This window comes from Carcharhinus amblyrhynchos, chromosome 11, assembly GCF_965287045.1.
Source record: "Carcharhinus amblyrhynchos chromosome 11, sCarAmb.v2.hapA, whole genome shotgun sequence".
Classification (NCBI taxonomy): domain Eukaryota; kingdom Metazoa; phylum Chordata; class Chondrichthyes; order Carcharhiniformes; family Carcharhinidae; genus Carcharhinus; species Carcharhinus amblyrhynchos.
The window spans coordinates 93,461,056-93,481,251 of NC_137334.1; the positions used below are offsets into that span (position 1 = coordinate 93,461,056).

Below are 20,196 nucleotides of genomic sequence, written 5' to 3' on the forward strand. Positions count from 1 at the left end.
CCTAAGTCCCATTTGAAGAAGAGTTCCTGCTACGGTGGCCAAAGTTTATCCTTCAACCCACATCGCCAAATCAGACAACCTGGGGTTATTTATGTAATTGCTGTTTGCGGCGTTCACCAGATACTGCACCTCAGAATTACTGCATTTAAATCCAAGATCAGTGATTGTGAAATACAGTTTTCTTCGTGGTTGGTGGGGGCGTTGCCTCTGGAGAGAAGTGTTTGCAACTCGTCAATCTCCTGTAACACAGGAGCCCTTTGAAATCACTCAGGCTATTGGAGGAGGAGGGAGGATCGAGCAGGAAATGTTGCAAAGCGGCGGATACGCATGCGAACGCGGGCGCTAGGACCCAGATTTGCGGCGGCCTGTGTCTGCAAGGAAAGATATTTCAGCTTTGCGGCCAAGTCTTCACAACAAGCGAGAAAGCAAAGTGAGACAGCTCTGTGCCAAGGAGATACAGGTGAGAGTTAGAGGAGGACGGCTGCCGTTTGGTTGATGTGATCTGATCAAGAGGGTTGTGCTTGCAGTTTGGTGACACTGCAGAGCGTCCTCCAGTCTAACCTGTCCGGGGACACAGACTCTGTTTCCATTCTGACACTACAACACCGCCTTTACCCAGCGACGTCTCGCTTGCTGTTGGCGTTTTAGGTTTCTCCGAGTCCCCAGATTTAGATTTTAGTCATTTAGCTCATTCAAGGAGAGAGCTGAACTGTAAATTAGTAAAATATGCTGATTTGTTGTGGTCCAGTGAAGTAATCCTGAAATGCTTTCATCCTGCCGTAGTGAAGTAATACTGCTTTGTAACTGCTAAACTGGCCCTAACTTCTGTCAGACCATGATAGCTTCCATTGCTAGAATGTCCGTGAGCCCCACGGATGGGGCAATTGGGGGTTTATTTTATTAATTCACGGGACATTCAGTGGCAAGGTCAGCATTTGCCCTTTGCTCTTGGTGCCCTTGAGAAGGTGGCAGTGGCAAGCTGTATTCCTGAGGTCCTATAGCCAGTGTGGTGTAGTTACATGCACCATGCTGTGGAAAAATAGCCAGGATTTTAACAGTGACGGAATAGTCATGTGTTTCCAAATCAGAATGGTGTGTAACTTGGAGGGGAACTTGCAGGTGTTGGTGTTGCCTTTGGCCTTGATGGTAGAGGTTGCGGGTTTGAAAGGTGTTGAAGGATCTTTGAGGTGCTCCAGTGCATCTTGTACATGCTGCTGCTGCTGCTACTGTGCATTGGTGCTGGAGGGAATGCCTGTACACTGATTGTTTTATCCTGGATGGTTTTAAAGTTTCTTTATAAGTGTCACAAGTATATTAACACTGCAGTGGATGATAAATCCTGGATTGTTAAAGGTGGGGGATTCAGTGATGATAATACAATTGAACATTGAGGGGAGATGGTTAGATAGAGATGATTGTAGTCAGGTTGGTGTGGTTCAAATGTTACTGATTGCTTCAGCATTGGAGGATTTGGGAATGATACTGAATATTATGTCATCACCAGTGAACTTTACCACTTCTGACCTTGTGTTGGAGGGAAGATAATTAATGAAGCAGATGAAAATAGTTCAGTAGGTTGCCTTACAACACCAGGTTAAAGTCCAACCTGAGGAAGGAGAAGCGCTCCAAAAGCTGTGATTCCAAATAAAGCTGTTGGACTTTAACCTAGTGTTGTGAGACTTCTTACTGTGCCCACCCCATGCCAACACCAGCATCTCCACACCTTGAAAACAGTTGACTATTATAGTAGACACTATCCTCAAGAATCCCTTCAGTGATGCCCTAGCACAGAGATGATCGGCCACAACCATCTTTGCGTAAGATATTACTTCAAACAATGCCAAACATGCTATTAGAAGATTTCAAGCTACCTATAAGGCATGATTCAGGGTCTAATAAAGCTGAAGTGTTAAAAATCAGCATTACATTGCTCCCAGTCTGAATAAGGGAAGAGGATGCAAGTATCTCCAAGCTGTGTAGTCCCTAGCTGTAGAGCACTCCACTGCTACGTATCTCTATGAATAAGTATTTTTTTTGCAGCATCTATCCTATATATTAAGAAGAATAAAGCTTTTTTATGATTAAATGGTTGCCTCGGGGTCCAGTGGAGGAACATTATATCAGGCATGTTTAGTTCCTTATACAAAACATCAGTGTTGCCTTAACTCTAACTCCAGTTCTGCACCACAAAATTGTCTGAGTTTACCAGTACAAATTGTGATGAATTAAGGACAAAAGAATGTAAGAACTAGAAGTTGGAGTAGGCCATCTCGCCCCTCGAGCCTGTTCCTCCATTCAATAAGATCTTTTCGTGGACTCAGCTCCGTTTACACATCTGTTCATCATAACCCTTAATTCCATTACTGTTCAAAAAATTATCTGAATTTGCCTTAAAAACATTCAATCAGGTAGCCTCAACTGCTTCACTGGGATATTTGGTTTTGTTTGTTCAGAGCTGCATGTTGGTGCCAAAAATGTTGCAGTTCTTTGGGATGTTTTCAGCCAGGAAGGGAAGGAACCACATGCAGCATAAAGGAAAACATTTTACTCAGCGAGGGTGGATGGAATTTGGATGCCCTCTCTGACAGGGTGGTGGGTACAGATTCAATAATAGCCTTCAGAATGGAATTGGATAAATACTTGGAAAGAGGAAAATAACTGCAGGGATATGGGGATAGAGTGGGAATTCTTCTAAAGAACTGGTGCAGCCTCAGCAACCTCCCTCAATGCGATATTATTCTTTGAATCAAATAATTAAATCTGCATAATTTGAATTATACAAATTTTGCCAGTTATATAGTCACCTTGTGTGCAGTATCAAAGCACCAAAGAAAAAATGGTGGAATGTTGTACTGGGGTTTAGTAGCTGCTGGTCTTGCTGAATTTTTTAATTCTGCTCTGAAATCCAAACTAAAATTTGTCATTTGGCCACTTATTTATTGTCAGCTCACTCATCTGCACTCCTGGCCCTCTGCTTTTCATTGCGGCTTCATTTCCTCGTGCCTCAGCTGTTTACTGAAGTTGTCCTCAGCCCTGATCTGAAGCAGCAGTCTGAAGGCACTTATCTCCATGCTGGTTACAGCCCTGTCAGAAGGAGATTACACAGGGTAGCTTTTTCTAAGTAATTTCATCACCAGTTACACCTTTATTGCAGTAGAATCTGTATCTTTGGAGCTAAAAAGTAACAAAGGCAGAAAATGTCAGTGAGCATATTTTGCAGGATCCTAATAGTTATATTGTGGAATAGAATGCAAAACAGTAAATTAGAAAAGCATGTAATGAGGGCAATGCCCCACTATCTTGGGGCTTTAATCTTCATAGAGACTGGAAAAACCAAATTTGCAAAGTAACTTTGAGGGAAGTTTTATGGAATGTATTGGCGACCATCTCCAAGGACAATTTTTTCCCAGCCCCTTCATGGGAGTGGTTGTTGCTGAAGGAGGACATTCGGCCCATCAAGTCTGCCCCGACCACAATCCCACCAAGGCCCTATTCCCATAACCCCTCATATTTACCCCACTGATTCCTCGACATTAGAGTTAATTTAACGTGGCCAATCACCCTAACCCGCACATCTTTGGATTGTGGGAGGAAACCGTTAATGTGTTAGTTAATGTTAATTATAATGTGTTGCCCATTCTTAATTTCCTTCTAAAAAGGTGGTAGTAAGTTGCTCCTTGAACCGCTGCAGTCCACATGGTGTAAATACACTCACAGTGCTGTTAGGGAGTGAGTTCCAGCATTTTGACCTAGTGACATTAAAGGAATGGTGATATAGTTCCAAGTCAGGATGGTGTATGGCTTGGAGGGGAACCTCCAAAAGGTGGTGTTCCCATGCATCTGCTGCCCTTCTAGGTGATTGAAGTCACAGGTTTAAAACATGCTGTGAAAGGAATTTTGGTGACTTGTTGCTGTGCATCTTGTAGAAGATAAATACTGCTTATTAGTCTGAACCTGAATATTGTCCAGAACCTGCAGTTTATGGACATGGACTGCTTAGTACCTGAGGAGTCACAAATGCTACTGAATGTTGTTCAATTATCAGTGAACATCCCTACATCTGACCTTAGAATGGAGGGAATGTCGTTAATAAAACAATTAAAGATGTTTGGGCTTAGGGAAAAATATTGAGGAACCAATGGTAACACTTTCTTTAGATCTAGTAGCCTGTAATGAATAGGATTAATCAGTAACCTTACAGTGAAGGATCCTCTGGAGAAGAGTGATCATAATATGATGGAATTCCCTTTTTTTTAATTCACTCATGGGACATGGACATTGCTGGCTGGCCAGTATTTATTGCCCATCCCCAGTTTTCCTTGAGAAGGTGGTGGTGAGCTGCCTACTTGAAACACTGCAGTCCAATATACATTTAAAAATGTTGTGTTACGTGAGTCTTGTAACCTAGGGTGGCACCGTGATTAGCACTGCTGCCTCACAGCACCAGGGACCAGGGTTCGATTCCTGGCTTGGGTCACTTTTTTGTGTGAAGTTTGCTCATTCTCCCTGTGTCTGCATGGGTTTCCTCCATGTGCTCCAGTTTCCTCCCACAGTCCAAAGATGTGCAGGTTAGGTGAATTGGCCATGCGAAATTCTCCCTCAGTGTACTTGAACAAGCACCGGAGTGTAGTGACGAGGGAACTTTCACTAGTGGCTTCATTGCAGTGTTAATGTAAGCCTACTTGTGATGAATAAATAAATGAACTTCAAATTTAAACCCATTCAATTACGTAGGTATGAGACATAAGCAAGCTAGGGTGGAATGGTTGTAAACCAGCAAGAAAGAAAGAAACTAATTAAGATTTTACAAATATATCAGGAGGAATATATCAACATGAAAATTTCTGTCCCTTAGAAGTAGAGTTAGTGACATGTTAAACAAGTATTTTCCATCCATTTTCACAGTAAAAGACACAAAAGAGCATATTGGAAACAAAAGTTTAATGAGAGTAAGGAACTTTAAGTTCTTAAACTTAAAACACTAGTGAAAAAAGCACTGAAGAAATTAATGAGACTTTGAAAATGAATAACCCACAGATAAAATTAAGAAAGAAGCAAGAGGCATGATAAAATCATAGGTTAAAACTAGAGTCCATTGTGTCTGTGCTGGATCTTCGCAAGAACAACTCTGCTAGTGCCAAATCTTTGTCTTTTTTCTCTCTAGTACTGCATTTTTTTTCAGGTAAGAGACCCCTTTGAAAGCCACAATTGCCCATTTCCTGTGGGAAGGAAAAGGGATGCCTGGTTAGTGGCATGCTTTCAGAAGTGTATTAACCAGGGTTCAGGGTAAGCACATTCCTCTTAGAGAGAATGGTAAAGCTGGCAGAAGTCGGGAACCCTGGATGACTCGGGATATTGAGGCCCTGGTCAAGAAGAAGAAAGGCACGTGACATGCATAGGCAGCTGGGATCAAGTGAATCTCTTGAAGAGTATAGAGGGTGCAGGAGTAGAGTTAAGAGAGAAATCAGGAGGACATAAGAAATAGGAGCAGGAGTAGGCCATCTAGCCCTTTGAGCCTGCCCCGCCATTCAGTAAGATCATGGCTGATCTGTTGCTGCTCAATTCCACTTTCCCGCCCTCTCCCCATAACCCTTAATCCCCTCTCTTATCAAAAACCCATCAACCCGCGTCTTAAAAATATTTAGCGAGGCAGCCTCCACCACTTCAATGGGCAGAGAATTCCAGAGATTCACCACCCTTTGAGTGAAGAAGTTCCTCCTCAACTCCGTTCTAAACCGCCCCCCTTTTATCTTGAGGCTGTGCCCCCTAGTCCTACTGTCTTTTTTGAGCGGGAAGAGTCTCTCCACCTCTATCCTATCCATCCCATTCATCATCTTATACGTCTCAATGAGATCTCCCCTCATTCTTCTAAACTCTAACGAGTACAAGCCCAAAAGGAGACATGGAATTGTTTTGGCAGATAACGCAAAGAAGAATCCAAAGAGCTTCTACAAGTACCTAAAAAGCAAAAGAGTAACAAGGAAGAGAGTAGGGCCTCTTAAGGATCAACAAGGTCATCTATGTGCGGATCCACAAGAGATGGGTGAGATCCTAAATGAATATTTCTCGTCAGTATTCACTGTTGAGAAAAGCATGGATGTTAGGGAACTTGGGGAATTAAATATTAATGTAATAAGGAGTGTATATATTACAGTGCTCGAAGCCTTAAAGCGCATCAAGGTAGATAAATCTGCGGGACCTGATGAGGTATATCCCAGGATATTGTGGGAGGCTAGGGAGGAAATTGCGGGCCCCCTAGCCGAGATATTTGAATCCTTGATAGTCACGGGTGAGGTGCCAGAAGATTGAAGAGTGGCAAATGTTGTGCCTTTGTTTAAAAACAGCTGCAAGGAAACGCCTGGGAACTGCAGGCCAGTTAGCCTCACATCTGTGGTGGGTAAATTGTTGGAAGGTATTTTCAGAGACAAGATCTACAGGCATTTAGAGACTCAAGGACTGGTTTTGTGTGTGGTAAATCATATCTCAGAAATTTATTTGACTTTTTTGAAAGGGTCACCAAGAAGGTAGATAAGGGCAGTGTAGTTTTTGTTGTCTACATGGACTTTAGCAAGCCTTTGACAAGGTATCACATGGTAGGTTGTTGCGTAAAGTTAAACCCCATGGAATCCAGGGTGAGGTATCTAAATGGATACAAAATTGGCTTCTTGACAGAAGCTAGGGGATGGTTGTAGAGAGTTGTTTTTCAAACTGGATGCCTGTGACAAGCAGTGTGCCTCAGGGATTGTGCTGGGCCCACTATAAAAATTTGTCATTTATATTAATGATTTGGATGAGAATATTGGGGGCGTGGTTAGTAAGTTTGCAGGTGACACCAAGGTTGGTGGCATGGTGGACAGTGAGGAAAGTTATCTCCAGTTGCAGTGGGATTGTGATCAATTGGGCCAGTGGGCTGACAAATGGCAGATGGAGTTTAATTTAGATGAATGCGAGGTAATGCATTTTGGTAAATTGAACCATGGAAGGACTTACTCAGTTAATAATAGGGTTTCAGAACAAAGAGATCTAGGGGTACATGTTCATAGCTCCTTGAAAATGGAGTCACAGGTGGGGAGAGTAGTGAAGAAGGCATTCAGCATGCTTGGTTTCATCGGTCAGAACATTGAATACAAGAGTTGGAATGTCTTGTTGAAGTTGTACAAGACGTTGGCAAGGCCACACTTGGAATACTGTGTGCAATTCTGGTCACCCTATCGTAGAAAGGATATAATTAAATTAGAAAGAGTGCAGAAAAGATTTGCTGGGATGGTACCAGGACTTGATGGATTGGGTTACAAGGAGAGACTGGATAGACTGGGACTTTTTTCTCTGGAGGCTGAGGGGTGACCATATAGAGGTCTATAAAATAATGAGGGGCATAGACAAGGTAGATAGTCAATATCTTTTCCCAAAGGTAGAGAAGCTTAAAACTAGAGGGCATAGGTTTAAGGTGAGAGGGGAGAGATACAAAAGTGTCCAGAGGGGCAATTTTTTCACATAGAGGGTGGTGAGTGACTGGAACAAGCTGCCAGAGATAAAATAGAGGCAGGTACAATTTTATCTTTTAAAAAGCATTTAGATAGTTATCTGGGTACGATGGGTATAGAGGGATATGAGCCAAATGCGGGCAATTGGGATTAGCTTAGGGGTTTTAAAAAAGAAATAGGGACAGCATGGACAAGTTGGGCCAAAGGGTCTGTTTCCATGCTGTAAATCTCTATGACTCTGAGACTAAAACCAGGAAACATAATCTCAGTATCAGGAGTTGGTGTATAAAACTGAGATGAGGGGGAATTTCTTTGGTGAATCTTTGGAATTCTCAGAGAGCAGAAGAAGCATTGACAGTGATAGATTTTTGGAGACTAATGACATCAAGAGATAGCATGGGAAAGGGTGAGATAGATGATCAACCATGATCTAATCAAATGGATTGGCAGGCGAAATGTCCTACTTCTACTGTATGTTCATACCTCATTCATAGGTAGAAAATTATTGGAGTCTGACAGGATAGATGCAGAGAGGATATTACCCTTGTCTGAAGAATCTAGACCTTGAGCACACGTAAGGGGCCCAGATAAGGGGTGGCATGGTAGCACAGTGGTTAGCACTGCTGCTTCTCAACTGCAGGGTCCTGGGTTCGATTCTCGGCTCGGGTCACTGTGTGGAGTTTGCACGTTCTCCTCGTGTCTGCGTTTGTTTTCTCGGGGTACTCCGGTTTCCTCCCACAGTCCAAAGATGTGCGGGTTAGGTTGATTGGCCATGCTAAGAAATTGCCCCTTAGTGTCCAAGGTAGCGGAGGTTAGAGGGATTAGTGGGTAAATATGTAGGGATATGGGGGTAGGGTCTGGGTGGGATTGTGTTCGGTGCAGACTCGATGGGCCGAAAGGCCACTTTCTGCACTGTAGGGTTCTATGATTCTATGATAACAGGTCATCTATTTAGGACTGGGATGAGGAGGAATTTAACCCAGAGATCTGTGAATGTTTAATCATTCATTATATTCGAGACTGAGATGGCTAGGTTTATGGGCACAAAAGGGAATCGGGATATGAGGAGAGAGCAGGAAGTTGAAGTTGAGGTAGAAAATCTGCCATAATAATTAAATTTTGGAAAAGATTTAAGGCAACATATGGCTTTTTCATATTTCCTAAAATTCTTTGTATTTTGGACCTTTGATTTGTGCAAACAGTCTGCAAGCAGACCTATTGATATTTCCATAGTCATGTCCTGTAACAATAGCATAAATATTTCTTGCTTACAGATGTGTATACCTATGGAATGCATGTTAAATATAAAATTGTTTATATTTATTGATTGTGTTAATTCCCACTGGTCTCCTATGCATTGTTTGTTCTTTTTTACAGCTGGTTACCCGATACAATGGCCGTCCTTGAGGGTTACTGTGAAGGCAACGCATCCTTGTCAGAAGTATGGATACAGAAAGGACTCTTCCCATGTTTTTATTTCACCCTAGTTTCAACAGTACTGTTGAGCATCGCCTTCCTCTTTGGAGCATTGCAATGTGCTTGTTACAACCTGTATGGCACTACGATGGAGCCAAAGTATGTGCCTCGCTCTCGTCTCTTCCACCTGCAATTATTCCTATCCGTGGTCCTGCTACTGCAATTTGGAACCTATATCCTTTGGCAATCCTTTGGCTTGGGCATGGTGTACGGATACATGATCGTCTACTCGTGCTTATCTATGATTGGATGGGCATGTACTATTATTCTGTTGCGCCTGGAACGCACAAGGGTGTTGGTGCAAGACAGGACACGTGGTCACAGTGTCATTTTGCTACTCTTCTGGGCTCTGGCTTTTGCAGCTGAAAACTTGGTGTTTGTATCATGGAGAAGTCCTTTGTGGTGGTGGTCACTGGACAGCACTAATCATAAGGTACGTTCTGAGAAAGCCATTTGTTGAGGAGCTAAACATAAGAACATAAGAAATAGGAGTAAAAGCAGGAGTAGGCCATCTGGCCCCTCGAGCCTGCCCCGCCATTCAATAAGATCATGGCTGATCTGTTGTGGCTCAGTTCCACATTCCCGCCCTCTCCCCATAACCCTTAACCCCCTCTCTTATCAAAAACCCATCAACCCGCGTCTTAAAAACATTTAGCGATGTAGCCTCCACCACTTCAACGGGCAGAGAATTCCAGAGATTCACCACCCTTTGAGTGAAGAAGTTCCTCCTCAACTCTGTTCTAAAACCCCCCCCCCCCCCCCCCTTTATTTTGAGGCTGTGCCCCCTAGTCCTACTGCCCTTTCTGAGCGGGAAGAGTCTCTCCACCTCTATCCTATCCATCCCATTCATCATCTTAAACGTCTCAATGAGATCTCCCCTCATTCTTCTAAACTCTAACGAGTACAAGCCTAGTTTATTCAGCCTCTCCTCATAGCTCAACCCCCTCAACTCCGGCATCAGCCTAGTAAACCTCCTCTGCACTCCGTCCAAGGCCAAGATATCCTTGCGTAAGTACGGCGCCCAAAACTGCACACAGTACTCCAGCTGCGGCCTTACCAATGCCCTATACAGCCGCAGCAAGACCTCCCTACTTTTATATTCAATCCCCCTCGCTATGAAGGCCAGCATCCCATTCGCCTTCCTGACCACCTGCTGCACCTGCAAGCTGGGTTTTTGCAACTCATGCACAAGGACCCCGAGGTCCCTCTGCACCGTCACCTGCTGCAGTTTTTCTCCACGTAAGTAATAATCCTTCCTACCATTATTCCTACCAAAGTGGACCACCTCACACTTGCCAACATTAAATTCCATTTGCCAGTTCCTGGCCCATTCGCCCAGCCTATCTAGATCCTTCTGCAGACTCTCCACACCCTCCGCACAATTTGCCTTTCCACCAATCTTGGTGTCATCAGCAAATTTTGACACCATACAGTCAGTTCCCTCCTCCAGATCATCTATATAAATGGTAAATAGCTGAGGCCCCAGCACCGACCCCTGGGGCACTCCACTAGTCACCATCCGCCAATCCGAATAGCACCCATTGACCCCCACTCTCTGCCTCCTATTTGACAACCAGTCCTCTATCCATGCTAACACCCTACCCCCAACTCCATGTCCCCTGACCTTCTGTAATAACCTCTTGTGAGGTACTTTGTCAAACGCCTTCTGAAAATCAAGAAAGACCATATACACCGCCCTAGACACATCCTCATAGAACTCAAGTAAATTTGTCAGACACGACTTCCCCTTAACGAAACCGTGCTGCGTCTGCTCTATCAAGCAATTCCCCTCAAGATGCCTCGCTATTTCCTCCTTGATGACGGATTCTAACATTTTACCTACAACAGACATTAAACTAACCAGCCTATAATTCCCCGCCTTTTGCCTGCCACCCTTCTTAAACAACGGCGTAACATTAGCCGCTTTCCAATCTTCCGGCACTTCCCCGGAATCCAGCGACGTCTGGAAAATAACCACCAAGGCATCCACTATCACCACTGCCATTTCTTTCAGAACCCTTGGATGCATTCCATCCGGCCCTGGGGACTTGTCCACAATCAGCCCCCCTCCAGTCTGTCTAGCACCACCTCTCTAGTAACAGTAATGTCATCTAGACCCTCCAGTCCTACCACCTTTCCATCTCTAACTCCCGACAAATTATTCACGTCCTCCTCCGTGAAGACAGAAACAAAAAAGTTATTCAAGACCTCAGCCATTTCCCCATCCCCTACCACTAAGTCCCCCTTCTCATCCTCTAAGGGTCCAACGTTCACCCTAGCCAGCCTCTTCCTTTTTTACTTTTTTAAAGGTGTAAAATGAATAAGCTTAGAAAGGTTGCTTCTCAGACCCATGCAAGACTGGCTTTTTTTTTTAAGGAGTATTTGTACCTGCTTTTTAAGAACAGGTCGTTGATGCAGGAGTAAAAATGGAAAATGTTGGAAACACTCAGCAGGTCAGGCAGCATCTGTGAGATGTGAAAAATGGGGTTCATATTTCAGAAAATGATTTTTAATTAGAAGTAGTCTTATTTACATGCTGCTTGCCAATTTCCTTTTCAAAAAAAAGGACTACAAAGCAGTTGTTTAGCCATTAAGTGAGGTGACCAGAATCTTAACACTAGGGATCTGCTGGAATGGTCAGGAGAACAAGCTCAGAGTTTCAAAAGAGGAAGCGGAATTGGGATGAGAGGAAGAGAAGAATGCCTAGAGTAGGGAAGGGACTTAGAGGAGCCTCTCAGCTTCTCATGACTCCAAGGAAACCAAACAAAAATCGAGTCTCTGTGGTCCTGGTTGTGGCAGGTTTGGCCGGCTGTGGAAGGCAGAACTGCTCCCACTATCAGGGCAGGTGAACACAACAGACTGGGCCTCGTGGTGTCAATGAGCCAATTTGAATCTTTTTAAGGAGGACTACCTTGGTTTTGTTGGGTTTCCTTGCTGATTGCAGCTGGTCAGATTCAGCAGGATGGGATTGGATAATTCATTGGCCCCATTTTTGACTGTCATTCCTCCTAGCTGGTTTCTAGGGAGGAAGGTGTTATAGTTGAGTCCATTATCTTTGACGTGATGGTGACAAGAAATATTGAACACACCTTGTATACGTTTATCTTCCATTTTCAATTTAGTGAAGTACTGGCATATAATAAGTAAAATGAAAACATAGGAATTAATGGACAAGAAAAGACCAAGACAGAGAATGCTGGAAAATCTCAACAGATGCTGTCAGTTCTGTAGGGAAAGAATAGAGCCAATATTTCTAGATGATCCTTGAAATGCTACATTATTTGAATCATTTCTGCATCCCTTTCAGGCAGCACATTCCAGATTGTGACAACTAAATAAAATTCTGTTCAGATCCCCCTAACAAGAAAAGCAAAGTAAAAGTAAAGTTTATTAGTGACAGGTAGGCTTATGTTCACACTGTAATGAAGATATTATGACACAGAGGATAGAGACTTGAGATGGCAGTGACAGTATTGGGTTGGGATAAAGCTGAATGTTGTCAGTATACAAGTGGAAACTGATTCCATGTCTGGGCGATGGCCAAAGGTTGAGGTAAGTGATTAAGAAATAAAGGCTAGGAGAGATTTTGGGATGTGGGAGAGGGACAAGGCAACGTTGGGGCAGTGGAGGTAGGAAGAGAGCCATTCCTGGAGCTGCTACACCTGCAATCAGATAGCTAAGAAGAGAAGTAGTCAGGTTTTCTGAAGATTTTGACTGATTCTTTCTATATGCTTTACAAAAGAAAGCTACATTGTAAAGGAAGATGCTATTAAATTGAATTCCAGGTGCAATCTGTTTCTGTTCATTTAAAGTTGTTTATGCTCAAAAGAAAATTGAATTATCCCATAAATTAATAGAACAGCTTTTATCTCTTTCTGAAGATCTGAAATCATCAGATAAATCAAATTAAAAGTACACTTTATTGACCAGATTTGACTAAAAAGTGAAAATTGATTTTAAACTCAAGCTAATGTGTATTAGTTTGTTACCCTCTGCATTAAGTATTATTTTCTGCCCATTTATCTTCATGTATGTGAGTGTGGTGGTGGGCAGGACAGGGGTGTGAGGCTGACAACTCTGACTGGGACAGTGGCTTATTCATTGCCAAGAGCAATAAGGCTGTGTCGGTACAGACACATTTCAGTATTTCAGTGGTATATTGTAGCACTCTGTACCAATTCCTGCTCTTTGGACGCTTCATTCTGAATAATTTTATAACTACTGTAAATTTCTCGAAGTATAACTGTGTGCTTTTGTTCATATAATCAACATCCAGAGCAGTGACTCAGCATAATACAATTGTTTTGTTAACTAGTGGGTTTTACTTCAGTTTAAGGTTGGTTATAGTTCTGCTGAGTCATTGTCATTCTTTGTTTTCAAATGTTATTCAAATCTGACATGGAATTTAGTACCCTCCGTAAGGTGGGTTTGAAGGCAGGGGCATTTAATCAGGAGGGTGCTGGCTTGAGACATTGCCATTTCCTGCATCTGCCCCGATTAAATCCAGGGGCAGAAGGTTCATGGACGACCTTCCTGACCTACTGCTAATTAAGACTCTCTGATAAGCAATTGATCCTTGGGGCAGCACAGTGGTATGCACGTCTGCCTCAGAGCGCCAGGGACCTGGGTTCAACTCCTGGCTTGCGTCACTGTATGTGCAGAGTCTGTATGTTCTCCCTGTGTCTGTGTGGGTTTCCTCTGGGTTCTCCGTTTCCTCCCATAGTTTGAATGACGTGCTGGTTAGGGTGCATTGGTACTGCTAAATTCTCCCTCAGTGTACTGAACAGGTGCTGGAGTGTGGCGACTAGGGGATTTTCACAGTAACTTCATTGCAGTGTTAATGTAAGCCTACTTGTGACACTTTTAAATAAATTTTAAACTCTGCAGCAGGTGTTCAGTCAGTGTGACAGTAACCAAGCTGGATGCCCAAAAAGCAAGAGTCTGGAAGTGGTGGGGTTGGGGGTGCTGAAACACGGCGTCATTCACTGTGGATTGGGGTCCCTTGCTGAATTTGGCCATCTGGCAGGTGGATTGCCAGCAGCTGCCACCCTGCACTGCCTGCAGTGGATATCTATCCACTTCTAATTGGCTGGCAGTTATTGGGATTTCGATCCTGGGAGTGCTTGAGACTTCAGAAGGCCTGCTGTTGGCCATTTTGGTGTTCGCTTTGTCTTTTAATGTGTTGGGCCTGCCCCAAAGGAGGCAATGTTGTTAGCTCCTCAGCTGGCAGGCAGGCAAGATCCCCTGACACCACCCCCACCCACACCTTGTTACTTGTGCAATCAATGTACAGATAACATTTCAGCGTTACACTGTAGTACTCTGCACCAATTCCTGCTCTTTGGACACTTCATTCTGAATAATTTTATAACTATTGTAAATTTCTCTTGAAGCATGGCTGTGTGCTTTTGTTCATATAATCAACATCCAGAGCTGTGACTCAACAAAACAATTGTATTATGCTAACTCATGGGTTTTATCTCAGTTTGAGGTTGGTTACAGTTCTGCTGAGTCACTGTAATTCTCAACTCTTACTATTTTCAAATGTTATTGAAATGTGGGGGGAATTTACTGTCCTCCCTAAGGTGCGTTTGAATCAGGGCCATTTAATCAGGAGGGTTCCTGATGGAACTAAATGTAATTAATAAATCTGGAATATGAAGTTACTCTCAGTAATGGTGACATAAAACTATCATACACTTTTCCTTTTAGCGAAGGAAATCTGCCATCCCTTACCTGACCTGCCCTACTGTGACTCCAGACCCATAGCAATGACACATTCTGTTTAAGGGCAGTTAATGAGCGACAAATGCTGGCCTTGCCAGCCAGCAACAAATTCCATGAAAGAACAAAGAAATCTGATAGGGATGAACCTCGGGTCAGTAGTTTTAGCTGGGGGAAGGGTAATTATGAGGCCATTAGGAGAGAATTAGGAAGCATTGATTGGACTAGGAGATTGCAGGGACGAGGAACGTCTGAAATGTGGAGTTTTTTCAAGGAGCAGCTACTGTGGGTCTGTGATAGGTATGTCCCTGTCAGGCAAGGAGGAATTGGTAGGGCTAGGGAACCGTGGTGCACAAAAAAAGTTGATTTGTTGGTTAGGAAGAAGAAGGAGGCTTATGTTCGGATGAGGCTTGAGGGCTCGGGTAGTGCAGTAGAAAGCTTTAGATTGGCTAGGAGGGAGTTGAAGAGGGAGTTAAGAAGGGCTAGAAGAGGGCATGAGATGACTTTGGCTGATAGGATTAAGGAGAATCCTAAGGCGTTCTATAGGTATGTCAAGAACAGAAGGTTGGTTAGGGCAAGATTAGGGCCAGTTACAGACAGTAGGGGGAAGTTGTGTGTGGAACCGGAAGAGATTGGAGAGGCATTGAACCATTATTTCTCTTCGGTGTTCACGCAGGATGATATGAATGTAGCTGAGGAGGTCACTGGGGTGAAGGGGTGTAAAATAGAAAGTATTGTAGTTGATACAGAGGATGTGTTGGATATTCTAGATGGGTTGAAAATAGATAAGTCCCCTGGTCCAGACGGGATTTACCCTAGGATTCTATGGGAGGCAAGAGAGGTGATTGCAGAGCCACTGGCTCTGATCTTCAGGTCGTCGTTGGTCTCTGGTATAGTACCGGAAGATTGGAGGACAGCGAATGTTGTCCCATTGTTTAAGAAGGGGAGCAGAGACTTCCCTGGGAATTACAGACCAGTGAGTCTTACTTCTGTAGTGGGTAAGGTTTTAGAAAGAATTATTAGGGATAGGATTTATAGTTATTTGGAGAGTAATGAATTGATTAGAGATAGTCAGCATGGTTTTGTAGCGGGAAGGTCGTGCCTTACTAACCTTATTGAGTTCTTTGAGAAGGTGACCAAAGAGGTGGATAGGGGTAAGGCAGTAGATGTGGTATATATGGATTTTAGTAAGGCGTTTGATAAGGTTCACCATGGTATGCTTCTGCAGAAAATGCAGATGTATGGGATTGGTGGTAATTTAGGTACTTGGATCAGGAATTGGTTAGCAGATAGGAGACAGAGGGTGGTGGTTGATGGTAATTATTCATCATGGAGTTCGGTTACGAGTGGTGTGCCTCAGGGATCTGTTTTGGGGCCACTGCTGTTTGTAATCTTTATTAATGATCTGGATGAGGGTATAGTTGGGTGGATTAGTAAGTTTGCTGATGACACCAAAGTCGGAGGTGTGGTAGATTGTGAGGAAGGGTGTCGAAGTTTGCAGGGTGACTTGGATAGGTTGCAGAGCTGGGCCGCGAGGTGGCGGATGGAGTTTAATGCGGAGAAGTGTGAGGTAATCCATTTCGGTAGGAATAACAGATGTGTTGAGTATAGGGCTAACGGGAGGACTTTGAATAGAGTGGAGGAGCAGAGGGATCTAGGTGTATGTGTACATAGATCCCTGAAAGTTGGGAATCAAGTAGATAAGGTTGTTAAGAAGGCGTACGGTGTCTTGGCGTTTATTGGTAGGGGGATTGAATTTAGGAGTCGCAGCGTCATGTTGCAACTGTACACAACTCTGGTGCGGCCGCACTTGGAGTACTGTGTGCAGTTCTGGTCCCCACATTACAGGAAGGATGTGGAGGCTTTGGAGAGGGTGCAGAGGAGGTTTACCAGGATGTTGCCTGGTATGCAGGGGAGGTCCTATGAGGAGACACTGAGGGATTTGGGGTTGTTTTCACTGGAAAGAAGGCGGCTAAGAGGGGATCTTATAGAAACATATAAGATGATTAGAGGTTTAGATAGGGTGGATGGTGATAGCCTGTTTCCTCGGATGGAGAAATCTAGCACGAGGGGGCATGGCTTTAAATTAAGGGGTGGTAGTTATAGGACGGATGTCAGGGGCAGGTTCTTTACCCAGAGGGTGGTGAGGGACTGGAATGCCCTGCCTGCTGCAGTTGTAAATGCGCCTAGTTTGGGGGCGTTTAAGAGATTGGTGGATAGGTTTATGGACGAAAAGGGATTGGTTTAGATTAGAGGGTCAATGTTTTTTTTTAAAAATAAGACTGGTCGGCGCAACATTGTGGGCCGAAGGGCCTGTTCCGCGCTGTAATGTTCTATGTTCTATGTTCTATGATCAGGGAGTTGAATATGTATTTGAAAAGGAAAAATGAACCAGGCTGAGGGGAGAGACCAGTAAATGGAAAGCTCCTTCACAGAGGCTGCACAGATATGGGCAAAGTGACTTACTTCCAATACTGCAGATTCTGTGACTGTTCAATTTTGCTTGGCACCAACTTTTAAGTTAAGAATGAACATTTTTAAACAGAATTTTACTTTTGATTTTGTCAAATATTCCATAACAATTGCAGTCATACTCTAATAGTTGCAGAGGGTGTCTCCCACTAGAATGTTTTTTGCATTATCCCTCTGTCGTGATGTTCCATTGGTGCCTCAGTTATAGCCATCAGTTTTCCTGTGGCAGCCTGATCCACAGAAGGATGATGTCACTTCACTTTGTCATACACTGTTCTTCCAGCTTTCAGCAGGATTGCAGGATGCCACGTACTGCAGTGGTTCAAGAAAGCAGCTCACCATCACCATCTCAAGCCATTAGGGATGGGCAGTGAATGCTGCCCTAGCCAGTAACATCCGCATCCCATGAATGAATCATAGAATCCCTGCAGTGCAGAAGAAGGCTGTTCAACCTATCAAGTCTGCACCGAGCACAATCCCACCCAGACCGTATTCTCATAACTCCACGTATTTACTCTGCTAATCCTTCTGACACAAAGGGTCAATTTAGCATGGTCAGTGCAACCTGCACATCTTTGGACTGTGAGACAAAATCTGAGGAAACCCACGCAGAGATGGGGAGAACATGCAAACTCCACACAGACAGTGACCCACACCAGGAATTGAACCCTGGTGCTGTGAGGTAGCAGTGTTAACCGCCATGCTGCCCCCAAAATAAAAATCCTTAAAAAATCTTTTTGCTTGCCCTGTGAGGAACCACTATGAAAGGTTGTTCATCCTCTGTCTGGAAGGCAATCTATTCATATTGATGCCCTTTTTTAACTGTCACAAGGAGAACACTGACTTGTCCTGATGTGCAAGGCCAACCAGCAGACAAACTTGCCTGAGAGAAGGCAAAAACCAGCAGAAAATAGGCAAATAAGGTGATGAAGGAGCATCTGGACATTGTTGGAGACAGGGATGTTTATCTTTGTGTGAATAAAGGTGGAAGAAGCCCCCCCGCCTCACTTTAGAAATGACAATTCAAAGCTGTAGTTTCACAATTTGCCTTATAAAATGGAAAGATGTAATTCCATTTGGCAGGTTAATATACAAGGTAAGAGGCTCCTGGAGTTTTGGGGATTGAGGTTAATGAATGGAGGATCGCTTCACAGACTGGAAGCGGAGAGTAAGGTAGGTTAAACAGGGCACTTTCAAGTTCCCAGGCCTTAAAGAAGTGAAGTATCTGAAGTTTCAGAAGTTTCAGAAATAGAGACAAAAAAATGCTGAAAATATTCAAAAAGTCAGTCTGTATCTGTGGAAACCAAATCAGAATGACCCTTTCAGGCCTGGAGTTGTGTATCTAGATTTTGTAATTCTGTTCAGTGCCTTGAGCTGCTGTAGGAAAATTTATCAAAACCAGTGAAGTGGCGTATGTGTTTATTTGCCACTGGAGCCTCTGTCACATCAACTGCAGCATGAATTTTTGGAAAGTAGTTCCCATTTCCAGACATAATTTTTCACCTTTGAGTAGAAAAGGGGAGATCTAGAGATATTCAAAATTATAAAGGATTTTTGCAGAGTGAAAAGAGGATGACAGTTTCTATTGGCAGTCAGGCGGCTAACTGAATGTCACAGATTGAACAAGAATCAGAGGGGAAAGTTTACGAACATGGCAAAGGACATATTAAATTCCAACAAGCATATTCCAGGACCTTATTGCAAAATCTGTTGTCCTTATTACGATCAGAGGGACTCAAGGAAGGGCATGCTTCTGAAACATGAACTCTTTTTTAATTTCATAAAGTACAGAACAGAAGGAGGCCATTTGTCCCATTGAATCTGTTTTTTGGAGGTCAGTCCAATATGTCCCAACTTCCTGTTCTTTCCAATTATCCTTGCAACTTTTTCAACTCAGAATCGTAGGATCTTTAGTGCAGAAGGAGGCCATTTGGCCCTTCGAGCCTGCACTGATGACAATCCCACAAAGGTCCCCTCACCATAACCTCTCATATTTACAGTCCTAATCCCTCTGACAGTAAGGGACAATTTATCATGGCCAATCAGCCTAACCCCCACATTTTGGACTGTTTAAACTTCAAGTATTTATCCAATTTTCTGTTGAAAGTGACTATTGAATCTGTTTCACCACCTTATTACCTTACAGATCTTAACTACTGATTGCTTGAAAACGTTGAGTTGAGTTCTTTGTTTTTAATTTTTGCTGTCTGATTATCATCAGCTATTGGAAACCAGTTTTTATTTACCCTCTCTAAACACTGAAGGATTTTAAACTTCCCTGCCAAATCTCCTCTCAGACTTCTCTGCTTCATGGAGAACAGCCCCAGCTTCCCCAGTTTCTCCACACAACTATACTTCATCCCTGGAACTCTTCTCATAACCCTCTTCTGGTATCCTCTGAAGTCTTCACCTCTCCCTCCTAAAGTCTGGTGCCCAGCATTGAACATGCTATTCCAGCTGGGTTTGCACCAGTGTTTTCTATAACTTCCTGGTTTTTATACTCAGAGGCGGAGTTTGCCCCAAAGGATCTAAGTGTCGAATTTGCAAGAAAACTGGAGTAATTCATGCTGGTTTTTTCTGTGGCAGTTCAGAGTCAAGTCTCCCACATCTGTGCACTGCAGAGGTCACCAGCATGAATATCATTTAAGTTTCAGGGCTGGGGCGTGTTCCCTCCTGGAAAGGCCGATATCAGCGTGCTGAGCGGGCTACTGCGCATGCTGGGATTTGCACATGTGCAGTGGCTCTGCGCTGACAGCCTTCCCCTTTTGTTGGTCAGTGCAATCACAGGCCAGCCCTGCAACCTCCGCAACACCGGCCCTCTGTCCCCCACAATCCATTTGCTGGCCCCTCTCCTAGCCCACCTTGATCTCTCCAGCTTGCCCCACTTATTGGCACTGCCTGATGGGCAGTACCAAAGTGTCCCCAGGCATTGCCACTTTGCCCCTTGGGCAGTGCTGGGCACACAGCTGGCACATGCCTGGGGGCACCATACATAAGAACATAAGAAATAGGAGCAGGAGTAGGCCATCTAGCCCTTCGA

The 20,196-nt window shown here is 43.8% G+C and overlaps 1 protein-coding gene across 1 annotated transcript in view; it reads left to right on the plus strand.

Annotated features, from left to right (window-relative positions):
- Window positions 1-320: 320 nt before the first annotated feature.
- abcb6a (ATP binding cassette subfamily B member 6 (LAN blood group) a) overlaps window positions 321-20,196 on the plus strand; it is a 166,591-nt gene continuing 146,715 nt past the window's right edge. Inside the window, exons 1-2 of the mRNA XM_080199589.1 lie at window positions 321-460; window positions 8,862-9,393. Coding sequence (XP_080055715.1) covers window positions 8,878-9,393 — 516 coding nt within the window. The 5' untranslated portion in view covers window positions 321-460; window positions 8,862-8,877. The remainder of the gene's footprint in view (window positions 461-8,861; window positions 9,394-20,196) is intronic.